The 23,275-nt window shown below is 36.2% G+C and overlaps 2 protein-coding genes across 2 annotated transcripts; one reads left to right on the top strand and one right to left on the bottom strand.

The window, feature by feature from the left end:
• Positions 1–3,232: 3,232 nt before the first annotated feature.
• On the top strand, positions 3,233–6,665 carry LOC105033622 (uncharacterized). Its single transcript, XM_073255304.1, is given in 4 exon segments — positions 3,233–3,457; positions 4,017–4,652; positions 4,655–5,941; positions 6,474–6,665. Coding segments are annotated over 2 exon segments (1,746 nt in total). The 5' UTR covers positions 3,233–3,457; positions 4,017–4,078; the 3' UTR covers positions 5,827–5,941; positions 6,474–6,665.
• Positions 6,666–8,563: 1,898 nt separating this feature from the next.
• On the bottom strand, positions 8,564–22,278 carry LOC105033620 (dolichyl-diphosphooligosaccharide--protein glycosyltransferase subunit 2). The gene is made up of 19 exons (XM_073255305.1): positions 21,928–22,278; positions 19,475–19,667; positions 19,274–19,363; positions 19,033–19,089; positions 18,853–18,922; positions 18,599–18,663; positions 16,733–16,787; positions 15,679–15,806; positions 15,471–15,586; positions 14,459–14,528; positions 13,331–13,435; positions 13,033–13,122; positions 12,791–12,939; positions 11,984–12,095; positions 11,835–11,918; positions 10,047–10,127; positions 9,747–9,971; positions 9,194–9,316; positions 8,564–9,113 (listed from the first exon to the last, which is right to left on the bottom strand). The coding sequence occupies exons 1-19, from the start codon at positions 22,074–22,076 to the stop codon at positions 8,997–8,999; spliced, it is 2,079 nt and encodes a 692-aa protein (XP_073111406.1). The 5' UTR covers positions 22,077–22,278; the 3' UTR covers positions 8,564–8,996.
• Between the last annotated feature and the right edge of the window lie 997 nt (positions 22,279–23,275).

A 23,275-nucleotide genomic window follows, 5' to 3' on the forward strand; every position in this document is an offset into this window, starting at 1 on the left:
AAAAAATGATAGCTATATGGACCAATCACATAAAGTGATATGTTCTATGTCAGATTTTCTACACTACTCATGATAAATAAAAATTTTTAAAGTGACCAATAGAGGTAGCGCTTTTATGGAGGTTATAGGCTAAATTTTATTTTTTAATAAAATTTGAATCAATTTATTATAAAATTATTATAGAATATTTATGAATATAGACTAAATTCAATCCATGGTTCTATGATTGTTTTTTTTTTTTTTTTTTGGAGACTCCCCCTCGCGGCAATTGCATGAGATCGTTTAATGAGTTACAAAAATAAAAAAAATTTGAAAGAAAAGACAAGGCATTTCTTTGTAAAAGACAATCTCACTGTAACATGCATGGAGAAGTCCTATCAAGATGCCTAAAAAACCACACCCTAAGCGGAGATAAGCATTAACTCCCCTCATGCGCTAAAGTAAGGAAGTGGATTATGTCTTTCTCCACCTAGGACCAAACGATATCCCAGTGAGAGAGTTCAGAACCCAGAAGCTCGCTGCATCCTTCTTGCAAACAAAAGGCCCCTCCAGCTCCATTTTCACAAGCCCCAACCCTTCAAAAGAGTTCCCCAAGTTACCTCAAAATAAGCTTGATGTTGCGGTTGTCAGCTAACTGTAGCCAACTCCCCGCTGTTTGAACAGTTTGTTTAGCCAATTCGCTCGCTGCTTTTGCTTGAAACCTGAATTTTCACTGGTTGCATTCTCTCTACAGCCACCAATACCCAATGGCAAAAAGGCTTCCTATAGTAGGGAAAAGTTGAGAGGGTTGTATACTTCCTCCGAATCTCCCATACTTCCATGTACCTCTTCGGAAGTTAAGAAACTCCGAAGTCTTTGAAGAGTGTACACCATAACATCTTAGAATACTTGCATTGTAGAAAGATATGGTCTGTCGTCTCTTCATTTTCACTGTAGAAAAACATTGATATGATAATATTAGTCCTTTCTTCATGAGATTTGATCTTATTACTAGTCTAATCCATAAATCTTATGAGATTTTCGGTTTAACCATCCAAACAAATATTTAAGATATTCATAAAATTTAGGACTTGTTGGGATAAATAGGCTGAAAATTTTATTGAATTCGCAGATTGGATTAGATAAGATTAATTAGATAATAAATATATATACTAAGTTAGGCCTATATCTCTGACCATCTAAAATTGGTTTTGAAGTAGACTGGCCCAAATCCTATAAAAAGAAATAGAAGACCACAACTTGTACTTTCTAAGGTTTATTTGGATATTTCTGCATGATTAGGTTGAAAATCTTATAGAAATTGGATATGTTAGCCCATTTAACATGTACTTTCTAAGAGCTTGTCCAAGTCTCGTTCAAATTCTAGTCTTTCAATCATAAATAGATCTTTGAGAAATTCTTTGTGCATCATGGGCGGTGTAGAAAATTCGATGTAAAGTACACCGTTTTATGTGATTGGTCCACGTAGCTACCACTTTTCAACATGTATTTAATGCCTGTAGTTTAATTTTTTCGTTTGAAAATTTTTAATGACAAAAATACTTCTACTTTTTAAAAAAAATTATGACATCTTATGTCTATATTATGACATCCTATATGCAGAAAGTCATAATTTTGACGCAGGATGTCATAATATACCACAGAATATCATAAATTTTTTTAAAGAGTATGGATATTTTCGTCATTCAAAAATTTCAAATGAAAAAATGAAGCTGAAAATATTAAATACGTGTTGAAAAGTAGTTGGATAAAAATATTCCTTTTATATTATGACATCCTAGACTATATTATAACATTTTGGGTTATATTATGACATCTTGTATGCAGAAAATCATAATTTGATACAGGATATCATAATATGCATAGGATGTCATAATTTTTTGGGCTATATTATGATATTTTACGTGTAAGAAGTCATAATATGCCATAAGATGTTCTAATTTTTTTTAAAAAATAAAAATATTTTCATCGTATAAAATTTTTAAACGAAAAATCGAAACTGCAGGCATTAAATGCATGTTGGAAAGAGGTAGCTATATGGACCAATCATATAAAACGGTGTACTCCACATCAGATTTTCTACACCATCTGTGGTAAATAAAGAATTTCTCATAGATCTTTTTAGTTCCTACATCTAAATTAGGGAGAGTTTGGTTGATATAAGGCAATACTTAAATAGACGGCCAATCCATAAATCTTATAGAATTTTCAACTCAATTACGTGGGAATAGCCGAATATATCAAAATAATAAATTACAAAAAAGAAAGAAAGAAAGAAAGAGGGAGAGAGAGAGAGAGAATAGTTGGAAAGAAAAGGCCAAGAGAGGGAACAATTTGAAGGAAAGGGAAATTTTTTGTACACCACACTTGGTATAGAAAAAATATACTACTCTATTTGATTGGGCCATATAACCACCGTTTTTCAACACACATTTAATGTCTGTAGTTCTAATTTTTCATTTAAAATTTTGAATAATAAAAATGTCCTTTCTTTTCTGAAAGAATTATGATATTCTGCGATCAAATTATTGCTTCCTGCATATGATGTCATAATTTTTCTTCCAAAAGTCATAAAGAAGGAATGATATTTTCATCATTACAAATTTATGATGCTTTTCAATGCGTATTTAATATATGCAATTCTATTTTTTCGTTTGAAAGTTTGAATGATGAAAATGTTTATTCTCTTCTGAAAAAATTATGACATCCTGTGGCTATATTATGATATCCTACGTCAAATTATGACTTTCTATATAGAATATCCTAATTTTTCTTTCAAAAGTTATAAAGAGGGAAGAGCATTTTTGTCATTAAAAATTTATAAAATTTTTAAATGATAAAATATTTTCTCTTTTTTATGACATCTTGTGGTCAAATTATTATTTTTTTGTACAGAAAGTCATAATTTGACTGCAGAATGTCATAACAGAAAGTTATAATTAATTTCAGAATATCATAATATGATCACAAGGTATCATAATTTTTTCAAAAAATAATTTTTTTTATAATATAATTTTAAATAAAAAATAAAATTATATATATTAAATATATATTAAAAAATAATAGCTATGTGGTCCAATCAGAAGATGTTGTATTTTTTTGGAGCCGTATATGAAAAATTTCTCTTCAAGGAAGGGTTCAAGATGGCTTGGGCAGCCTTACGCCGAAACACCTTGATGGTGGTTCGGCCCGTTCTCACACAATCTCAAAGCTACAGCTCACTTTAAATCACTAACCATGCCCTTCCGATGGCCTCCTCTCGCGATTGCCGCCTTGGTTCGGCAAAACCCTAACAAAATCCTCTCCGTCTCTTTCTCTCCTTCCTCAGAAAACGAAAGAAACGAAGCAGAGCACGATTCCGTAGCTCGGGAAAGATTTCAAAGAATAAAGCATACGGAGAGCGTCTCTTCCGAGGAAGAGTTTTCCATTCGCTCCATTTCTCGTGGCCAAATTCACCGTAAGCTGATAGATACTTACGGATTCTGATTGTCGTTTGCTCTTATCTACGTTAATTTTTTTCCCTGAATGGTTATGATCAGATTCATGGTTCTTTCTCGGCCAATGGGCCGAAATATTTGAATCACTTAGAGGTGATTTGTTTTTCTTAAGAATTGCTTTGGTGGTGCGGTAAATTAAATTTCGTGTGTAAATGGGGAGTTTGATGGGCTTTCTTTTCCTTTTCTTTTCTTCCATGTTAAATAATTTATATGGGTTTTCTTTATTTTAAGAATATAAGGTATTTTTTGAAGATTTCTTAATGAAGAATTGCTTCTTTTACGTTTTCTTGTTTTGGGTGTTGGAGGGAGTGATTATCAAATAAGTGGAGTTGTGTTTAGTCCCCTTCACTGAATACCTGTCAATTTACATCTACTTGATAAAAGAAGGACCAATTTAGTTTGAACTCACCCTTTTTCCCCAATAATTTTCTTGCATTCGTAATTCTATCCTTTTGTGTAAGGAATTTTGTCACGAAAGGTACGATCTTGTGTCATTTCTTGTCCTCTTTTCCACTACAGTGGTGCTTCGAGGAAGTATGCTGGGAAATAACTTTACATCTTGATTGATTGGAATTGGTGATATGGGGCATATGGTATTCACACAACACACCATGGGTGATGTTCATTGCTTTCATGGATCATTCGCATATTATTCAAACCGTTGTTGCAGTTCCAAATCATGCCCATGGATGAGACCATCTGCGATTCACCTAGATCACGTAGACAAGCTTGAGCATAAGTGCGACCCCTGTTTGCATCATGACAGTGCCAATTCTTCCCAGGCAGCACATTATAGGTCAGATCCAAGAGGTAGTTCTTTAGATGTGGTTAATGGGAGTAGCAAGGTCATTTATAATGCCGAAAAGGCAATGATATCCACGCCTGCTAGACCTGTGCGGCTATCGAGTTCTAATGCAAATGCCCTAACTCTTGATGGGTACTATGTGGAACATGATGAGGTGTCTAACAATGATGTTCTTCGTAATTTCTGTGCAAACGGGAAGCTCATTGAATCCTGCAACCTGATTAATGTCATGGCACGATTGGGTCAGGTCCCCGACTTCCCTTCTTGCATTAATCTTGTGCGGGGATTAGTCAATGCTGATAAAGTGGAAAAGGCCACTCGTGTTCTTGAGGTGATGGTTATGTCTGGGGGGTCCCCGATGTCATCACCTACAATAAATTGGTTGGAGGTCTCTGTAAAAGAGGACAACTAAATTCTGCAATTAGAATTGTACAAGATATGAGTTTCAGTGGTTGCCTTCCTGATGTGATCACATTTAACACTTTATTCCGGTCCATGTTTGACCAGGGTAAGTATGATGAGGCAGTTTGGTTTTGGAAAGATCAGTTAAATAAAGGCTATCCTCCTTATCTAATCTCTTACACAATACTTCTTGAACTCATATGCAAGCACTGTGGTATTCGATGGGCTATGGAGGTTATGGACGATCTAGCTTTGGAGGGATGCCATCCTGATCTTGTGACTTATAACTCTCTCATCAATTTGATATGTAAGGGAGGGAAGTATGAGGACGCAACAACAGTTATTGTTGATCTTCTGGCACATGGCTTGGAACCAAATGCAGTTACATATAATACCTTACTTCACTGTCTCTGCAGCAAGGGAAAGTGGGCTGAGGCTGATGATGTACTTGCAATCATGAACCAGGCTTCTTATCCTCCTACTGTAGTCACCTACAATATCTTGATCAACAGTTTGTGTAAATACCAGCTTTTGGATCGGGCAATTGATGTCTTGCATAGAATGGTAAGCGAAGAATGTTCTCCTGATATAATCACCTACAACACTCTTCTGGCAGCTATGTGTAAGAAGGACATGACAGAGCAGGCTATGGATATACTTCACTATATGAGGGACAGTGGATTCTCTTTGGTTGTCATAACATATAATACTGTAATAGATAGATTAGCGAAGAAGGGTGATATTAAGAAGGCAATGATTCTGTTTGATGAGATGGTAAATGATGGCATTACTCCTGATGACATCACTTATGGTTCATTGGTTATGGGTTTTTGCAAGAAAGATATGGTGGAGGAGGCACTGGAGATGTTGCAGGCGATGGTTAATATTGACTGCAGGATAAGAGGCAGTACATTTACCCTTGTGATACATGCATTATGTAGAAACGGCAAGGTGGATTCTGCTATTGAAGTTTTAAATATGATGATATCAAGATGTAGCAAGCCCAACAAAGCAATCTATTTATCACTGGTAAAAGGATTGGCTGCCTCTGGCATGACAGAAGAGGCTTCCAAACTGCATAAGAAGTTGATCAAGTACAGGATTCTTAAGGAAGACTCTTGAGTCGGTAGAAGTGGGACCGTGGAGATGCAAATCTCCACCAATTTCTGCTGTGGGGCTACTGCCCTTTTGATTCCGACTGCTGCAATGAGTTGCTATGTATCTTCTGTTCCAAAAGGTAATTGACGTTGTCGTCTTCAATGATATTTGTTACTTGCTGGAACCTGGCTTCGAGATTTGTTGTTTCCTAAATTTGTCAGCTAATAGACAGTTAAGATAACTTTTACCCCCCATAGTCATGATAGCCATTTTCTGATCAAAGACATCGATATATCACTTGTTCTAACATGTAACTTTTTGTTTTTGCAATTTAAACATTCAATGCTTATTGCCCTTTATAATATCTTGAATTGTTAATTGAGTACTATAACTTATTATAAACTTGGTGTGTAATTTAAAAAAAAAAATTCCAACCCTCTCTTTAAATTTTGGTTGTTTTGCATATATTACTAAATCTCTCTCCAACAAGTATGGGGATATTGAAATTACAATAGTTAATGACAATGGATTATTGAAATAGAATTTTGGATAATCAAATGTTATAGTAACATAAATGTTCCTTTCAAATAGAGTGGAGATGAAATTTGATGTAGTTAAAATATACTTGTAGTTTGAACCATTCAATATTATTCATGACTTGCTGATGTCAGGTGGTATAATTGAATCATGGACCTATCTGCTGGAGGGCCCTTTCATATGGAGGTCTGACATAATGAGGAGGGGAAACACTGCAAGAACTTTGTTCGACTTTCTTTGTTTAGAATTGCCAACATTTTGCTATACAAATCAGAGGATGTAATATAATGTTTTCAATTTCAATATGGTCTCAAGTTATCAGTGCAGCAAGTTTCCTTCTCAAAAGTTTTTCCTGCTTTATTTTAATTGTCACATGTATTATGTTCAAAATCTTGCAGCTTTGGGTTCCTAGGGAACGACTCTGTACTTTCAAAATTGCTCCCAGTGCTAGGTTCTGACGTGTGGAAATGCGATTATTTTAGGACAGGCTACTTCATATGTCGAGCATCAAACAGCTTGAAAGTCTGATGGGTGACATTAATTTTCTTCACAATTAAAGTAACTTGTTATTGTATGTGATTTAGTAAGTCCCATGCACCTTCTTCATTTTCTTGCCTCTGTTCTCTTGTACCTTATTTTCTATGACAGGCTTTGTGGCTAAGTCATTTACGGGCGTTTGGAACCAGAAGACAAGCAAGCTCATACATGTTTTACTCAATTGCATGTTTGGATTGACTTGCTCTTGCATGCTTTATGGAGGTTTCAGGTCTTATGGTCGACTAATATTTCATCATCACGTGGAATATTAGATTGGTTGGTTATAAACTACTGTTTTGGATGGGCTATAAGACAAACAAATCCTATAGGGCATGGAACTGAAATTTTTTCTTCAATTATAATTTTCATTTTTCAAGAATTTGCCTGTAGGTTATATGACTGTCCAAGCCCATCATATAACATTCTCTTGATTGGCATGTAGTAAGCACAAAACTCAAAATTGGTTCTCTGAGAAGCTAAAGCTGATGCATGACTCATGAGTGCACGAGTATTTAGAATTGCAATCATTGTTAACCCATTTCCTGTGGGACTTTCTGATGCCAACAAGTAGCTCAGGTAGCAAGAAGTTCTGGCTGATCAAACCTTGGAGAAAAAGTCCTCTATTGAGCTCATCTTGACACTCTTCGCCTGCAATAACTGTCTCATTCTATTTTGCTTGCCTGAAAATGGATTTGGATTCAGATACATTCGGTTGCAGTACACCAGTCTCTTTGGTATCCCTGGGTTTTATTGCTATGTTTAAGTTCTCCTCACTCCAAGCTGCAATAGTGCATCCAGACAGCTGAATTTGTGAGGGTGCACCGTGGGGGCTGCATCATCATAAGCAACCACGAGCGGGGATCAGTAACGTCTTGAGACCTGAACTTGTGAATCTATCATCCAGATTGAAGAATATATATTTTTCTCGAATGCAGATATTAGATGAACTCTGTAAACCAAGGGTTACATCGACTTTTAGAGATTTGGTTGTTTACTTTTCAATTTTAAGAAACCAAACATGGCAATCAACTTCCTGTCGAGGAAACTTGATCGGTCTTCAAAACTGATATGCATGTTTTATGAAAAATTGGTGGTTTCCCTTTTTTTCTCTGGTTCCCTTCTCTAGTCTTTTTTCCATCAACTTTTAGAGATTTGGTTTTATTGACTTTTCAACTTTAAGTAACCAAACATGGCAATCAATTTTTTTATAGCTGCTTCCTGTTAAACTTGATCGGATCTTCAAAACTGATATACGTGTTTTATGAAAAATTGGTGGTTTCCTATTTTTCTCTGGTTCCTTTCTTCAGTCTTTTTCCTTCCAATGTCCCTGTCTACCGGTAAGGTCTTCCAACTCCACATCTGGAAAAAAAAAATCTTGAACTTGCACCTCCATATCCGGAAAAAACAAAAAAGAATATTGAAAAATTGGATGAGGAACTTTTCGTTCATCACCAGGAGTCATGTAGGAGCACGAGGCGGGAGGAATATTTTTTGCTCGGGTTAATGGGAGGAATAGGATGTGTTCTTGTGTTGTTTTTGTTCAAAATCTTGTTCCTTCCGAGCAAAAATCATAAAAGAAGGAAACCCGTGACGATGGAGATGCTTGTTATGCCAGCACCTTATCAACAAACACATTGTAGCATGGATGCTTCTGAATTTCCACCAACATTTGGAATAACAAAGCAACTTCGCAAAACCACCATTGCACATTTTCTCGCACATTACCTAGTTGGATGGTAAACTTACAATATTTTCAATATAAAGAGCATTAATGACAAACTAAACTTTGAGCCCAATAAAAAGATGATTGTCTTTCTCCTAATCACGCGAGCATTTCACTTTGTTGATATTTTGCAAAGCTCATAGATATCCATCTAAACAAGCGTAGCCGATCCTGGTAGGCTGGCAATGATTTGGTGTCAATACTCATAATAAAAAGCATCTCCCATAACTCATCTCACTCGACACAGTGGTATATGCTAATGTGAACAATTACAACCATGTTAGATGCATAAACTGCTAGGCTTCTCCTGGCACAAAAATGGAATCCCTGCTCTTCGTCTACCAGTGCTCGAAAAGCCTACAAAATTAAAATAACCCTGGAGATTCTCAAAATCCACTTAAGAAGACTTCAGCTTAGCTGTTGCTGAAGCGTGGTGGGAAAGGGTCCTATGACCCACAAAGACCAGAAAAACTCCAAGGAACCCGAGAACCTTTAAAGTAGTGAAGAGATCCAACTGTCACATAAAAGAGAAGCTTCAGTATAATATGTATTGATCAAATTATATGACCACAACTGATAGGGGAGATAACAGACCTTCAGCCAGAAAAGCACATAGAGTAACAATACAGCTGCAATGCCAGCATGAAAGAGTATGGAGAATGAAGCTGGTACTACCGAGGAAGGGAAGCTCTTCAGGTTTACTCCTAAGCGCATCAGCTGTGAAAAATGCATAGAGTCAATTACAACATACCATGTGAAACAATGTACTTTTTGGTAATGATTAAGAAGAATTCACCTTTCTAATTCAAGTTTGAGCTAAAAGATCTATATTATAAGCAAGGATGGACATGCAATGTACATAAATCTGATTCTCATATAATTCAATCAACAAACACCTTTTGACCAAAGCTCTGAAGACTTTTGAAACTGAAGAACACAACTAATTTTGATTTCTCCATATTTTAAGTATACCATAGGAAAAGAAGTTTGGTTTTTGTTGAGGAAAATTAGTTTCTCTGAGCATCTTTAAATATAATGCTAGAGAGATAATTCAAGTTAAAAAGGCACCACCAGAATTCCAATACAAGATGTAAGATACCATAAGTATGTGAAAAGCACCAGTTTAAAAACAAAATATTTAACTCACCCCGATCAAAAATCCTACAAAAGGTAGAAGAGTAAGAGCCAAAAATGTAAGAGAAAGCTCCTTTGGCGGTCTCCTCTCTGGTTCCCGGAAGATGTGAGCTATCTCTTGTTTTGGTCCAAATCTTGAGTATGGGTCAACGGGAAGTGGAGGAGGACGTGCTGCTTTTTCTGGTGGTTTAGGTAAATCTAACTCAATATGACCAAGGGCTCGCAGAAAAGAATTCTCCTGCATAATCACAAAAACTTTTTAAGGGCCAGAATCAATGAGTAAAGTTCATTGAAGAAGCAAGAAGAGCACTACCATTGCTGCATCACCAACTGTAAGTTCAATTTCATATTTTCCAGAGAGATAATAAAATTTTTCCACCAGACTAAGGAAGTCCTACAAAAGGGTTGAAACATACAAAATATTAGACATCTGAATTTGCAACAGCCAAGCACACTGCATTAGCATCATATATAGTCTGCATAGGTATACATGGCATGCAAGAAGAAATGGTGTCACTACACACACACATGGCAGTTTAGGATGTGCATGGTTGGCATCACACATGATGTTACTTGGACACCAGTGTTCAGCTCGTCGAATATCAGATACTTGGAGACTTATGAAGTTCTTTGCAACCATTTTCAAAGATTAGAAGAGAGTTGAACTATTCTATTTGAACTCTTCCAACAATGAGTTTAATCCTCTCAGTAGTGAGTATTTGTTCTTTTTCGAGATTTGTTAAGAACGTAGGTATTGAAACAACTTTGCAAAATATTATTTTTCTGATATCCTTCAGTTAATTGGGAAGTTTGAATGAGAAACATGCACACCGTAAGGGCTTAACAAAAAATTTTCTTTTTAACACCTTTTTAATATTTAAATAGATAAGGTTTAAAGGTGTAAATATATGATTTAGTTAAATTTATATGTTATCCTACACATTCTCCATATCTCTCTTGCCAAGTCAAATACTGAGATACATGTCCGAATCTGATTCTTGAATCCTGAGTCCATGCAACACTGTTAACAACTGGCACTAATCTTGGGAATAATGTGATACAGATGGGTGTTTGGTACAATACAAGGATAAGCCCCTTACTGTAGCCACATCCACATGCATGTGACAGGCATTTGTAGGCACAGTATCTTCCAATAAGAAATCATGCCGTCAGAATTAATAAATGTACAAAAATAGAAATTATTTACTCTAGTCTTTCAAGTTATTGGTACACATTCATGCATCTGCTGGCTCGTCATAAAGCAACACTCTACAGCAAGTGTGGTTAGATTTTATCCACAACATTTTCAAAATATTCAGGCTTACCTAGCTTATACAGCATATCTATGCTTCAGTATCGTTTTGTCCTCATTCACCAACACCAAACATAATAGATTTGCCTGATATCACCCTCAACTCTATACTTTCACAGGTAACCAGTTTAAGTTGTTTTAGGACTTATAATTTATAAAATTTATGTTTGTAATAGAACACAAATTTATGAAACTATAAACAAACATCGATGTATCAGCTTTTAGTATACTAATGACAATGATAAAAAGAATTCATGTGATCAATGATAAAATATTTATCGCATAATCCTACAATTTTGTCTATAATATATTCATTTTTTATATCTATACTCCTGAATTTTGTTTTTCCTAGTCCCAGCCTGACCATCCAAACAAAACAGGCAAATGAAAACATAGCATTTTGGCCTGATGCTGGAACAAGATGTTCCCCAAATCTAATGCTTAGTGGTAAGCTTCTCATTTATTTGCTGATGCCCTTTTGCTGCAGTAACCTTATTATCAAATTTACACTCATCTTAAAAAAGGATTTCTACATATTATTTAAAATTAGCACAGTATTTTTGTAGTAAGAAACAGTGGGAACACCAATCCAAGCAAGCTTAATCTCATCAAGTTCATTACAGAATCACACACAACTGTTGTAAAGCAGCGCTTATGCCAAATCTTCAACACTTAAATTGAAACTATGAAAGTAATGTCTGATGCTAGAAAGTTGGTTGACATCAATAAGTTGCCACGACAGAATAAAAACAAAGTATGTAAAAGAATTTAACGTGACAGAAATTTTACCAGAACTATTTTAAACTGTCTTGCAGAACTCTCCATTACAAAGATGTGCTCAACATTGGTTTCATGTCTCAGTTTGAGGAGCACCTGTAATCAATTGTCTTTCCATCAGATAAACCCAAAAAATAGGATTAAAAAGTTAGCCTAAGAACCTGGTGTGGCTTAAAATGGTGCCCGAGAGGAGTGGTTAGCTGGAAAGACAGGTGTAACTTCTGTAGATGGTTTGCTGCTAGTGAGAGTGCACTGTCTCTTGATAAATCTAATCTGCAAAATGAATGATAAAAATGAGGCAGCAATATGAGTGAATTAATAATACCCCTTTTGGAGCATGTCTCAAGTCTGCAAGAAAAAGAAAACCACATATTTATCTTTGAAAAATTCTAAGTAGCAGGAGACTGGTAATGACAAACTAAATACGCAAAGGCCAATACATTCAAAAACACTAATCAATTAGTATACTTCATGATGATCTCATGCTCTTAACCTACACTTAGGGCCTGTTCGGCAGTATCCCTCTAGATCTGGCAGGATCAGCAGTAAGAGTGCGCCCAGGGAAAGGAGGGGCATGGGGGCGTGGGAGGAGGAAGAGAAAGGGAGATTGTGTGGGGTGGCGGGCCTGATCTTTGGCAGGATTAAAAAAAGGTCTTGTTTGTTATATTGAGCTCCATGACCCCCTGCCCTCTCCCTCTCACGCTATGGCTCCCTCCCTCTCTCTCCCTCCAATGCTCTCTTCCTCCCTGATCCCACCAGATCCAGTGGAACTTACCAAACAGGGCCTCAATATAACAAACATCCTGTATTAAACGAATTTAAGATATAAATTCAGACCTTTATGCTGTTAAATTAAGTAATATCTTCTCAACACCATAAGGAATGTTCAGGAAGAATAACACTGCGTTCAACTCCAAAAGATTTATAGAAACCAAGCACATGTACAAGAAGAAGATTAAAAGCCTTACTTTTGCAATGCCTCGGATTTCCCAGAATCACTATCAAAAATTCCAATTTCTGCCTTGCCAATGTTGATAGATCCTGTGATAAATGCCATCACACTAGTGCGTCCTGCAGTAGCATATGTGTTCAAATTCTCAGGATCATGAAGTGAGATCTGCACAAATATGAACCAACCCAGTTCACCAGTCATACTTGCTAATCAACATAGGGAACAGACATCTCTAACTAATGAAGAATCTTAAAATACCTCGAACATTAATTTATACTTTCCAGCATCTAATTTCAGTGGTATGATATCCAAGTAATGGATGGTGTTTTCTGAGTCAAACTGGAGCTCCTACAATAGAAAACATTCAAAAAATCTCAAGGATGGATCAAAAAAAAAGTTAAAATAAAAGGTCTTATCTAGAAAAAAAAAGAGATTGAGATATTAAATCGGGCAGATAGTTAACATATGCACACATGGAGCCAAATGAAAAGACAAAGCCAAGAGACCAATCAAAATTGAAGAAGGTATCAATCAACAATGTAATGAAATGCACTACCTGGTTTTCCAGAACAGGGGTATCTTTTGAATCAGAACGAAAAGCTTGCACCAGACTCACTGTCAGTGGTGGTGCTGCAGAGCCTAACACCGTAGTCACCTCAACCTGAAATAAGCTCAAAAAAGCACTTCCATTAAATAAGAAAACAAATTCCATCAAATTTGTCTAGTTAGCTTTTCCCTGGGGCACTTCAATGAATGACCATGCAGGTACAATTGTTTTGCTGTTTCTAATTTTAACTGGGCTCTACAAGAAATCAGCTTCTTTTAAAAACGATATTACTATTCTGGCTAGTTTCAGTTCAAGCTTATTGCTCACTGTTTTTTAAGCATTCTTACCACTTAATCATAGTATTCAAAGTCAATGTAGAAGTTCAAACAACAAGAAACATCAGGCCTAGGGATACCAGAAGTTGAAGATAAAGAATGGATGGTGGGTGATAAACATGTACAACCTGCAAAATTAAGGCTGCATTTGGTTCTCCACGATAAAGCAGGTATAAGACTTGGACTACTATTGGCGGGATAGTTATTTTGGTAATTTGGTCCAACCTGTTTATTCCTGGAATAAGTTATTTCAAGGGAGAGCTGAAATATCTTTATTCCCAGAGTAAGACCTTCTTTAATTCCACCTACCTTGTTTATGGACAAAATCATCTTCAGCAAGTTATGAAATTTATGCCTACGTTTATAACTAACTTTGAAAGACCTGTTCTTAACAGAGTAATTGTTCCTAGTCGGCTCTTTCTTAAACCAAGCACAGCCTAAATGACCAATATCCTTTCAGGACTGGGAACATTGTCAGAACAACTGGGTCAAGAAACAACCAAAGAGAGAAAAATTAAATACTAACTTCAACACCATAATTGTAATTAACATGTCATGTTCCATCTATTTGGGTTGACTTTATCATGCTTTGCCATGCATTTCTATAAAGAACATGGCTTCCTGCAACCATATGCTCATAGAACACCCCAAAAAAGAGTACAAATAGCTGAAACCAGAGTAGAGAGATGACAGCAGGTTGAAAGTCCGAGAAACCAGTGAGAAAATAATAAAAAAGGCAGGCAAAAAATTAATGCTGAACTAGACGACAAAAAGCTCAGCAGAATGAGATGCAAGCAATTACCTTGAGTTGGTCCCTTGTGGTTAATGAAAGTACTGTAGACGGAAGTGAAAGAATCAGTGGAATGGAGACCCTATTGCAGGCAAAACAGATAATTGAATTAGTACCTAAGTTACATGATTGGGTAGAAGAAATAGATGTCTCTTACTTATATCAACAAAAAGAAAGCAATCACATAGATCTTCAAAAGAAATAAGGGGGAAAAACCCTTCTCCTTTTAAGATGACTATGTCAAAGTTCAGACACCTGCATGATTAACATGGCAAAACAACAGTTGAAGGATTCTTGCAAAACGCCAGTACACCCACCTCAAGAATACAACTTCGTGCTTCCCAGCAGAAACTTACACAGAGTTGGTAATAACACTGGCTTTTAAAACCTTGTTCTAAACATTATGTAGCCATGCTAGATGTCCAAAGAGCTATCCACATATCTCACCCCTCAAGCTAGACATGCAAGTATGCAACTTCACAAGGTTCAACAAGTAGTTTCAGAAACCAAGCCAAAACTCGTGCTATATCACCCATCTCCTCTAAACTCACTTTCATATTAGCATAATCTCCTCTAAAATCACTTTCATATCAACATACAGATGGAATGATGATTTACTTTATATATGAAGCTAATAGTTTTTCCATATCTTCAATTTTTTTTTTTGGCTGACATTCTCTTCACAATTGGACAACTGATACATAACAAAGAAATTAAACAAACAATTTCCAGATATGCAAGGAGAGGGCATGGCAAAATGGTTCCATAAACGCATCTTATGAACAGTGGAAAATTTTATATGCAAAACCAACAAGCTTAGTTTTGATGCTCCATGCCAATAAAAATATCCTAGATAGTAGCTATGACAACCAATCCAATTATAGAAACAACAGAATTTATGGTCAAACAAGTACGTGGGATCAAGAAGACTAAAATGTAAAACAAAGTTCCAAAAATTAGTAGATTCAGTATAATTAAAGCAAATAGATAACTGATCAGGTAAATATCACAATATATTACTTGCCTATTGTCTTCCAAGTGTGATAAGGATTCTATCTGGTTGAACAAGTCTTTGGTGCAGCCAGGAATTCCTATGCTCAGAAAGAACTTTGCCAAGCCTAACATTTTATCACTTGGAATCTGCAAATTTGCTTTAAGAAGTCAAAAAAGAAACATTTTGGCGAAAAAAAATAATAAAGCAGACATCACATGCTTAGGAACATCTGACTCACATTTAGCCTACCAGAAGCAACTTTTGCAAATGCAGTAACACCCCGTATTACTGAAGCTGAAGTTGCAAGAGGACCCTTATATTCACTAGCATCAACATGCTTCTCATCAAAGTACAAGGTTCCATCATCTACATTAACCCAAGTTCCACAGATACTCTATCAGAGATATGCTATTGTGGTCCACTAAAAATAAGAGAATAAAAATAAGAGAAACACAAGTGATAACTTCATAACTATATTAGTTGAAATCATAAAAATGCAAGTAGATTTACGATATCTTCTAAAACATCTTTCATAATAATTCATGCTGAACATTTTTTTCAAAAAAAAAAAGGATTCATAAAATATAATCAGCTTCCTCTTAGCTTAAAGGGCTGTGCTATACAACACTGATACTTAATAATTAAATCACCATGATCAAATTATTCTTCTGCCACATTATATGAACAGACAAAATGAGGATATATGTCATATGTTCCATTTGCCATGGAAATGCATTCAATACAATCTTCGGAAGTGATCCAGCTACAAAACATCGAACCACAGGCACATGCACAGCATAAACTGTACCTGGAAAATGAAATCATATTTTCAAGAACAAAATGGCTGATGAAGGTAGAGTGCTAGACCTCAATCCCATTAAAATTTCTTTGGACATAGAATACATACATCAAAATACAAACAACTAAATGGATCAGATGTAAAAACTGAAAAGAATGCTAATAGTTTCCAGGTTGGGAGGAGAAAGAAGTTGGCGCAGATGATATGAGACTAGATCTACGGACCAAGAACCAAGAAAGCAATAGAAACCAAATCTCTTCTCAAAAAAAAAAATGCAGATTTACAATATAATTAAGAATTGACATGGTACAATAATCATGCTGCATTCATTGAGAATGACACTCAGAGAATGTGTTCTTCCAGATGAAGACAAAATTCCACAAAACAAGATTCTGTAGTATGACTATAAATGAGAAAATTAGGAATCATAATTTATGCACAAAAGTAAAAGAAAATAGAAAGATTTAGGAGACTAAGATATAGGCATACATACCATAACTTTTAATGCTATCAAACAGCTTAATAATGTCATGTTTTACAATTCCTATCTGCCAAGAATAAGAAGGATGCATTAGACAGGAAGGAAGCCAAAAAAAAAATCACTAATTAGTAAAAGAAAACAAAAAAATTATGCTACAAATATGAGGGCAAAGTCTGCATGAAGGATGATTATGCAGCATGTTTGAGGTGATAGTTATTCTTGTGCAAGTAAAAATATTAAGAGAAAGGAAGAGAAACAATAGATATTAAAACAGGCATTAATGACACATTCCCAAGTCTTAATAAAAGATGATGTCTATGGCTGCAAATTTGTATGCAAGCTGACAATGTCAATCTTGCCAACCTGATCCAACCAGTTTAACCCAACATAATGGGTTCAAGGGTTGGACCCAGTTCAGACCTTGACTACCCTACAGCTTGGTTCTCACAAGGCTCAAGTTGATGGGGCCTGATCCATCATGCCATACCCAGCAGCCCAATACACAAAATCAGATATTTCTAATCTATATATCCAACGGCTCAAATGGTTTGAAAGGTGAATAGAGTGCCAACAATCCTAAACTTGTGCAAAATCCCCAAACTTCTGCCTCTAATATGTTATATCTTCTCCCCTCCCTTCTCCTCCTTCACCCCCCCCTCCTCTTCTTTTCCATCTCACCACTCCTTTCCTCCTATTGGCTCCTCTATACATCCTCCAGTCCCAACATTTCCATGGCACCTGACTGTCTTCCAGCCTGCATTGCAGGCCTCTGTTGCTGGCTACTCTGGTATCATTTGCCACCATCCAAAAACTCAACAATGCTTAAATATGTTCATAAATCCCATGCAAGTCACCACTATACAAAGATTTCATGCTTCTCACCGTCATCCATTGATTTGGACACTGCCATCACTACCATATTGCCTGCCACCAAGTATCACTCATCCCCCATCATAGCTTTGTCATAGCTTGTGGCCATTCTGCCCCCTTTCCCCACCCTTTCTTCTTCCTTCTCACCCCCACCCCACAAAAACCCATTCATATTGAAGTCAACCTGACTGAGCCACCAGCTTGTTTCATACAGGGAAATCTGACCAGCTGATGGGTTAGGCTTATGTCAAAACAGTTGAGTCTTGATAATATGTCCTGAACTAATAAGAAACTAACCTGACCAACCCTTTCCCACTATCATACAATATATATATATATATATATATATATATATATATATATATATATATATATATATATATCAGCATCTGGAAAATCAATGTGAACTACTAAAATCTTAGAAGTATCAATCAATCGGGTAATTTCCAAATAGCATGGGCTTTACTTAATAACAAGCTCAGTCAACTTCATTCTTCTAGTAAAAGAGCAAAGCGCAAGCCCCATGTTTAGACTTTAGACTGCTACAATTAATGACTTAAGCTCAAATATTAGCTAGCTTGCATATACATTAAAAATGTGGGTTCAACCTGAGAGTTAACCTGACACTTATGCCAAACCTGAACAGCCAGACTGAGCTTAGCTTGTGCTCACTCATATGACCCAGTGAAGCCTGCCTAGCTGAAAGATCTGCCAGGCAAGGCTTTCTGCAGCTGTAATCAAATCTACATGTTTATGTGATATGAAATAAATATGTAAATATTGCAACTAAAAGCATCCATATGAAAAGGGATTTAGCATTATTAGCTTATATGGACTGAAAAAGGAAGAATTGGCCTCACAATCTAGACCCCATATAAGAGACTGTAATGCTGTACAACCATGCCTTTAAGGATAGAAACATGAAGATGATGCAGCACTAATCAGTCCAACAAGAATGATTTTGGCCCCAAAAAATAGGGAAAAAAAAAAAAGGGATTAGACCCTTGCCTTAGATTGATCCACATCTTTATCTGCCAATGAAACAACTCCAGCAAGTGTTTCAAGTGCTATCCCTGCAAGAACATAAAATGTAACACAATCAACATAGAGCAGGACAGGCTGCCCTTATTATTTTGTAAAAAACAAAAAGGGCCATTTAAGGAAAATAAGAATCATCATCTGCACAAAGTGTTATGCACAGCAGCCAAGTTCCCCAAAGAAAATTAGATTCAGCAGACTTCATGAAAAAACAGAATAAATACCAGCAGCATAAGTACTAGATTCAGCACTATTGGAATCATAACGCCATCTTCCATCACTTTGACTGAGTGCCTGAAAATAGCATAACAGTTAACTGAAGACATCCCATTACTAAAATAAGATTATAAGAGAATAGAAACTTAAAGGAAAAAAGTATGGAAGGAAGTAGTTATAACCGTCACCTTTATGGAATGAAATGTACCATCAGCATCTGACAAAGCAACACTAATACCTTGATCCTGCATCAGAAAAGAACTGAATTAAAGTTGGAATTAAATACTAAATGGATAAGGGTTAAGGATAATCAGAGAAGATGGCAGAGCAAAATGCAATTGCACACAAACTTCTGGCCAAATGTAATAGACAGATAGATCAAACAAAACAAGATACAGTAAGCCATCATGTTCTTCGGTGAGGCCCTACCTTTATATGAAGCAAACCTTCAACACCATAGTGAAAGTCAACTAATGAACTTGCATTCTTTATCACAGCTTGAAGTTTTGATGCAACATCCTACAAGAAAGAAGAGCAACAAGGCAGCAATAGACCTCATATAAATATGCAAAAGTCTACAAAATGGCTCATGTGTTCAAAAGGAATTGGTGTCGTATCATACAAATATACCTCAAAGGTTCTGGCATCAATCTGGCATCCCAAGATGCTATTGACCCTTAGTGCAAGGAATAAGTCCTTTGATATAAAAGACGATGATCCAAGTTTTTCTGCAACAACTGGACATGTTGCATGACTTATTTCAGTGCTCTTTTCTACTCCAAAAATTTGGAATGTTCTTAATGCCTCATATGCTTCTTCTAAACTGCAAAATACAATGCAGTTAGCTGTCTTCAATTCCCAGTTTTAAAATTTTGATAACATGTTCCAGAATAAAAGTGAATGCCATGTGATACAGCAGAAATCATAGTTTGCATCAAGTTTCAGAAAGTGATAACATTGAACTCCTTCAACAGTTTAGCAAGTAATGGATGATAACAAACTATTCCAAATATGGATACTCAAGTTTGTTTCCACGTGTGCAAAATGCGATTTGTGCAAGAAATGGAAAAAGAAGATCGCTTTGAATATTGATAGCAGAGAAACACAAGATCACTATGTACTCATAAGCCTAAATAAAAAACATCCTATGAAGAAAGTTCAGCATAATCTTCGAACCACAAAGATGTTGTAAAACATTTGCCTGCAAGCATCTACATAATAATGGAAAAATCAACTTAAATCATTTACTGGAGCTTTGGATCCTTTTCTCAAAAAAATTAGATCATTTATGTTCGATCCTTTGACCTCATCTTAGAAATCCACCAGACCAAGTCAAAAAGGCCTAAACTTTTCTCTCTTTTTCTGAGAGGGAACATACGAACTCTACACCATAAACACTAGCAAGGTGGAATGTGTTACTAAAACTATCTTGTGATTGGTTGCCAACCTTTTCCTGTGCTACTTGCTGGATTAGGATAAATATCTGATCCTCTTTTCTTCAATTTGTATTACAGCATATCAAGAATGTACATTAGCACATGGATGTGCAAAACATACACAAGGGGGTGCGTACTATTTCACAACTACCACTACCAAACAGAAACAAGCCTAATCACAGTCACAAACAAGTTGATTAATTCAAGCCCAACCACTTCAAGGGGTCCAATGAATATGGAAGCCGAACAATCCATATCATAAAACTTTGAGGTCTTGAAAGAAAGATGAAAACAAATATAGATCTTAGGTTTGGACGACTTGGGTTTTCAGCATTTGCTGTTTTCACTAACATTTATTGAAGATGAACTTAGAAACAAATCCTGCTACTGAAGTTGATGTTACTCAAATTCCTAGGGTCTATGGAAAAGGACAAATGATAGTCAAGTAATGTGAAATAGTACAGAATAACTAAAAGGACTAGTAAGGTCTTCGATTAAAGTACTATTCTCCATCAACGCACAGGCAGATTTGTGAAAAATATGATGTAGATGGCAAGAAGATGTTCGTTTGAAAAGAAAAGAAAAGCAAAGCAAAAGGATAAGAAGAAAGATAGGGGTCGTTGGCAACTAAAGACGGAGATAAGAATGAATAAAGATAAAACGGGGAAAAATGAGAAAAAACATATTAATACATATAAAATCGTCATGCAGAACTGCATGAAGCCTACAAGATGCTACATTAAGAAGAACATGGGCATCCAGTACGCAGAAAAGAGACATGGAATATCATATATTATACCAGATTATCAAGAAGCGACCAATGGATACAACTGAATCCTGTGTCACTAGATAAATCAATGTACGCCTCCGTGGGACAAATCAATATGAAATTTTAAAAAATAATAAAGAAAGAAAACATATGATTTTAAACCCATACCACAAATCAAAGAAACATTGAGCAAGAAAATACGCCCTTATTCCATTAACCAAAGCTGACATCTCAGAAGGTTCTATAGAATTACAAACTACAACTTCCACAGTAGAAGGTTCTATAGAATTACAAACTACAACTTCCACAGTAGGACAAACATTGGAGCAACAAGGACAAACACAACGACTGATCTTATGTCAAAATTCACCAAATATCTACACTCGCAAAGACAGGACAATATATCTAGTATGGAAAAGCATGAATTGTCACTTGATGTACCCGAGAAAAAAATATGGTTAGAGAATTTCTCGATTGGAAAATAAAGGGTGGCGTAAAATTCTCAAGTTTGACAGCAGACATCAGAATAAATCACATAATTTGGAATTATTATTGCCCAAAATATCGTAAGGTTAAAAATCACATTAATTAGGTTCATAATCAACATCTTCCAACAAAAACAAAAAACAAGAAAAGAAAATAAAAGAAATCAGAACCCCTCTAACTAGAAAAGAAATTTGCAAATGGGTTGAGGGCAAAAAAAAGATCCACGTGACTGACCTTTACAAGAATTCCAAGTCAAGCATGTCAAGAAAGATCAAAAATTACAACTACTATTCCAATCTAGATTAATCAAAACCAATAAGAAATTCTTTAGAACCGAAACAAGGATTAGATATTATGTTTTTCTCATTGCTGATTCGAGTAAATCATCCAACCTTCCGAACGATCCATTTGTCGGCACAAAGAGCTCCAATGCGGCGGATCGGTGGGCATCATTGATCGGCCGAATGACGGCGGCCCCGGAGATGGACAGAGACGCACAGATCAGAGCCAGAAAACCAAGAAGCCTCAGGTTTCTGGCCATGACTCAAGGGCGGGAAGAGATCTAGAACCCGGCAAGCTGAGGAATCGATCGAAAAAATCCCAGGGAACCGCGATCAAAAGAGCAGCAACTCTAGGGTTTATGGGCGTCGAATGGAGGGGTCTTCCACGCCGTCCGTCTGGTCTTCTCCCCTATAGACCACTCGGGGTTTAGCTAGCCGGCTGTTACCGGAAGGGCGATATCGTTTTCCCTGGTTACAAAAGAGCCCGGTTTCAGGAAACCCAAACTCGCACCCGTTAAGTGGGGCCACAACCGTTTGAAATGGGCAGGGCGTGGGCTAGTAATTGTATTAATTGTATTAATACAATTAATTGACTAGTGTAGTATTAATTGTATTAATAATTAATGAGAGGAGCGATCAGCTGCAACTGCGAGAGACGTTCCACAAAACAGCGAAGAGTGAAGTCTTCATGGGCTATGTTAGACCATTTACCGGGCTCGATCGAAACCCACGATGGCAGTGTGATGGGCCGACAGCACCTCACAACTCACAAGAGAGGTTCTCTCTACTCACATTAGTCACACATCTACCAAACATATAGGAGCAATATGACATTGGTAAAATAATGCAATTAACAGCAAGCACAAGCAATTTTCACCAACCAATGTGGATGTTAACATACTTTACTATATTATAAAACAATTTCATAAGATGGCCCCTCATAGTAGGAATGGCGATGGGTAGGGTACTTGCAAACTTTGTCCTATCCGGATCCGTACTTATTTAAAATCTTACCAATCCATCCCAAATCTGATTAAATTATCCAAAAATTTCAAACCCATCCTATTAAAAAACTGTAGATCCATGGAATACCCAAACCCAATTAACTATTATTAGGGTCAGGTTATTTAAATATTCGAACTCATCCAACCAACCTGAATAACAAATAGTTAAGTTTTTCTAAAAAGATATTTGGTTCGTGATTGAAATTTAAAATCGATTGGGATAGATATCCAAATGGCCATATTCTCTAAAGTGTTTAGTTCATAATTGAAATGAGAGTGAATTTGGAGGTATTTGGTTGAGAGAAGTTGGACCGAGAATGCAAACAGATAACTCCAACTGTTAGTTTAGTCAAGAACAATCCAATTCCAATTTTAAGATAGAATGAAAATTGATCCAATTCAACCGTTTAGTTAAGAACAATCCAATTCCAATTCCAAGATGGAATGAAAATTAA

The sequence above is a fragment of the Elaeis guineensis genome, chromosome 4 (genome assembly GCF_000442705.2).
Source record: "Elaeis guineensis isolate ETL-2024a chromosome 4, EG11, whole genome shotgun sequence".
Lineage (NCBI taxonomy): Eukaryota > Viridiplantae > Streptophyta > Magnoliopsida > Arecales > Arecaceae > Elaeis > Elaeis guineensis.

Bases quoted from the DNA above. Each gene is read 5' to 3' on its own strand.
- LOC105033620 (XM_073255305.1), bottom strand. From the start codon at position 22,076: ATGGCCAGAAACCTGAGGCTTCTTGGTTTTCTGGCTCTGATCTGTGCG. The intron at 19,668-21,927 runs GTTGGATGATTT...TGTATTTTGCAG, and splicing joins ACAAATGGATCGTTCGGAAG to TTTAGAAGAAGCATATGAGG. The intron at 12,096-12,790 runs GTAAGGCTTTTA...TTCATTTTGCAG, and splicing joins AAATCCGAGGCATTGCAAAA to ATTAGATTTATCAAGAGACA.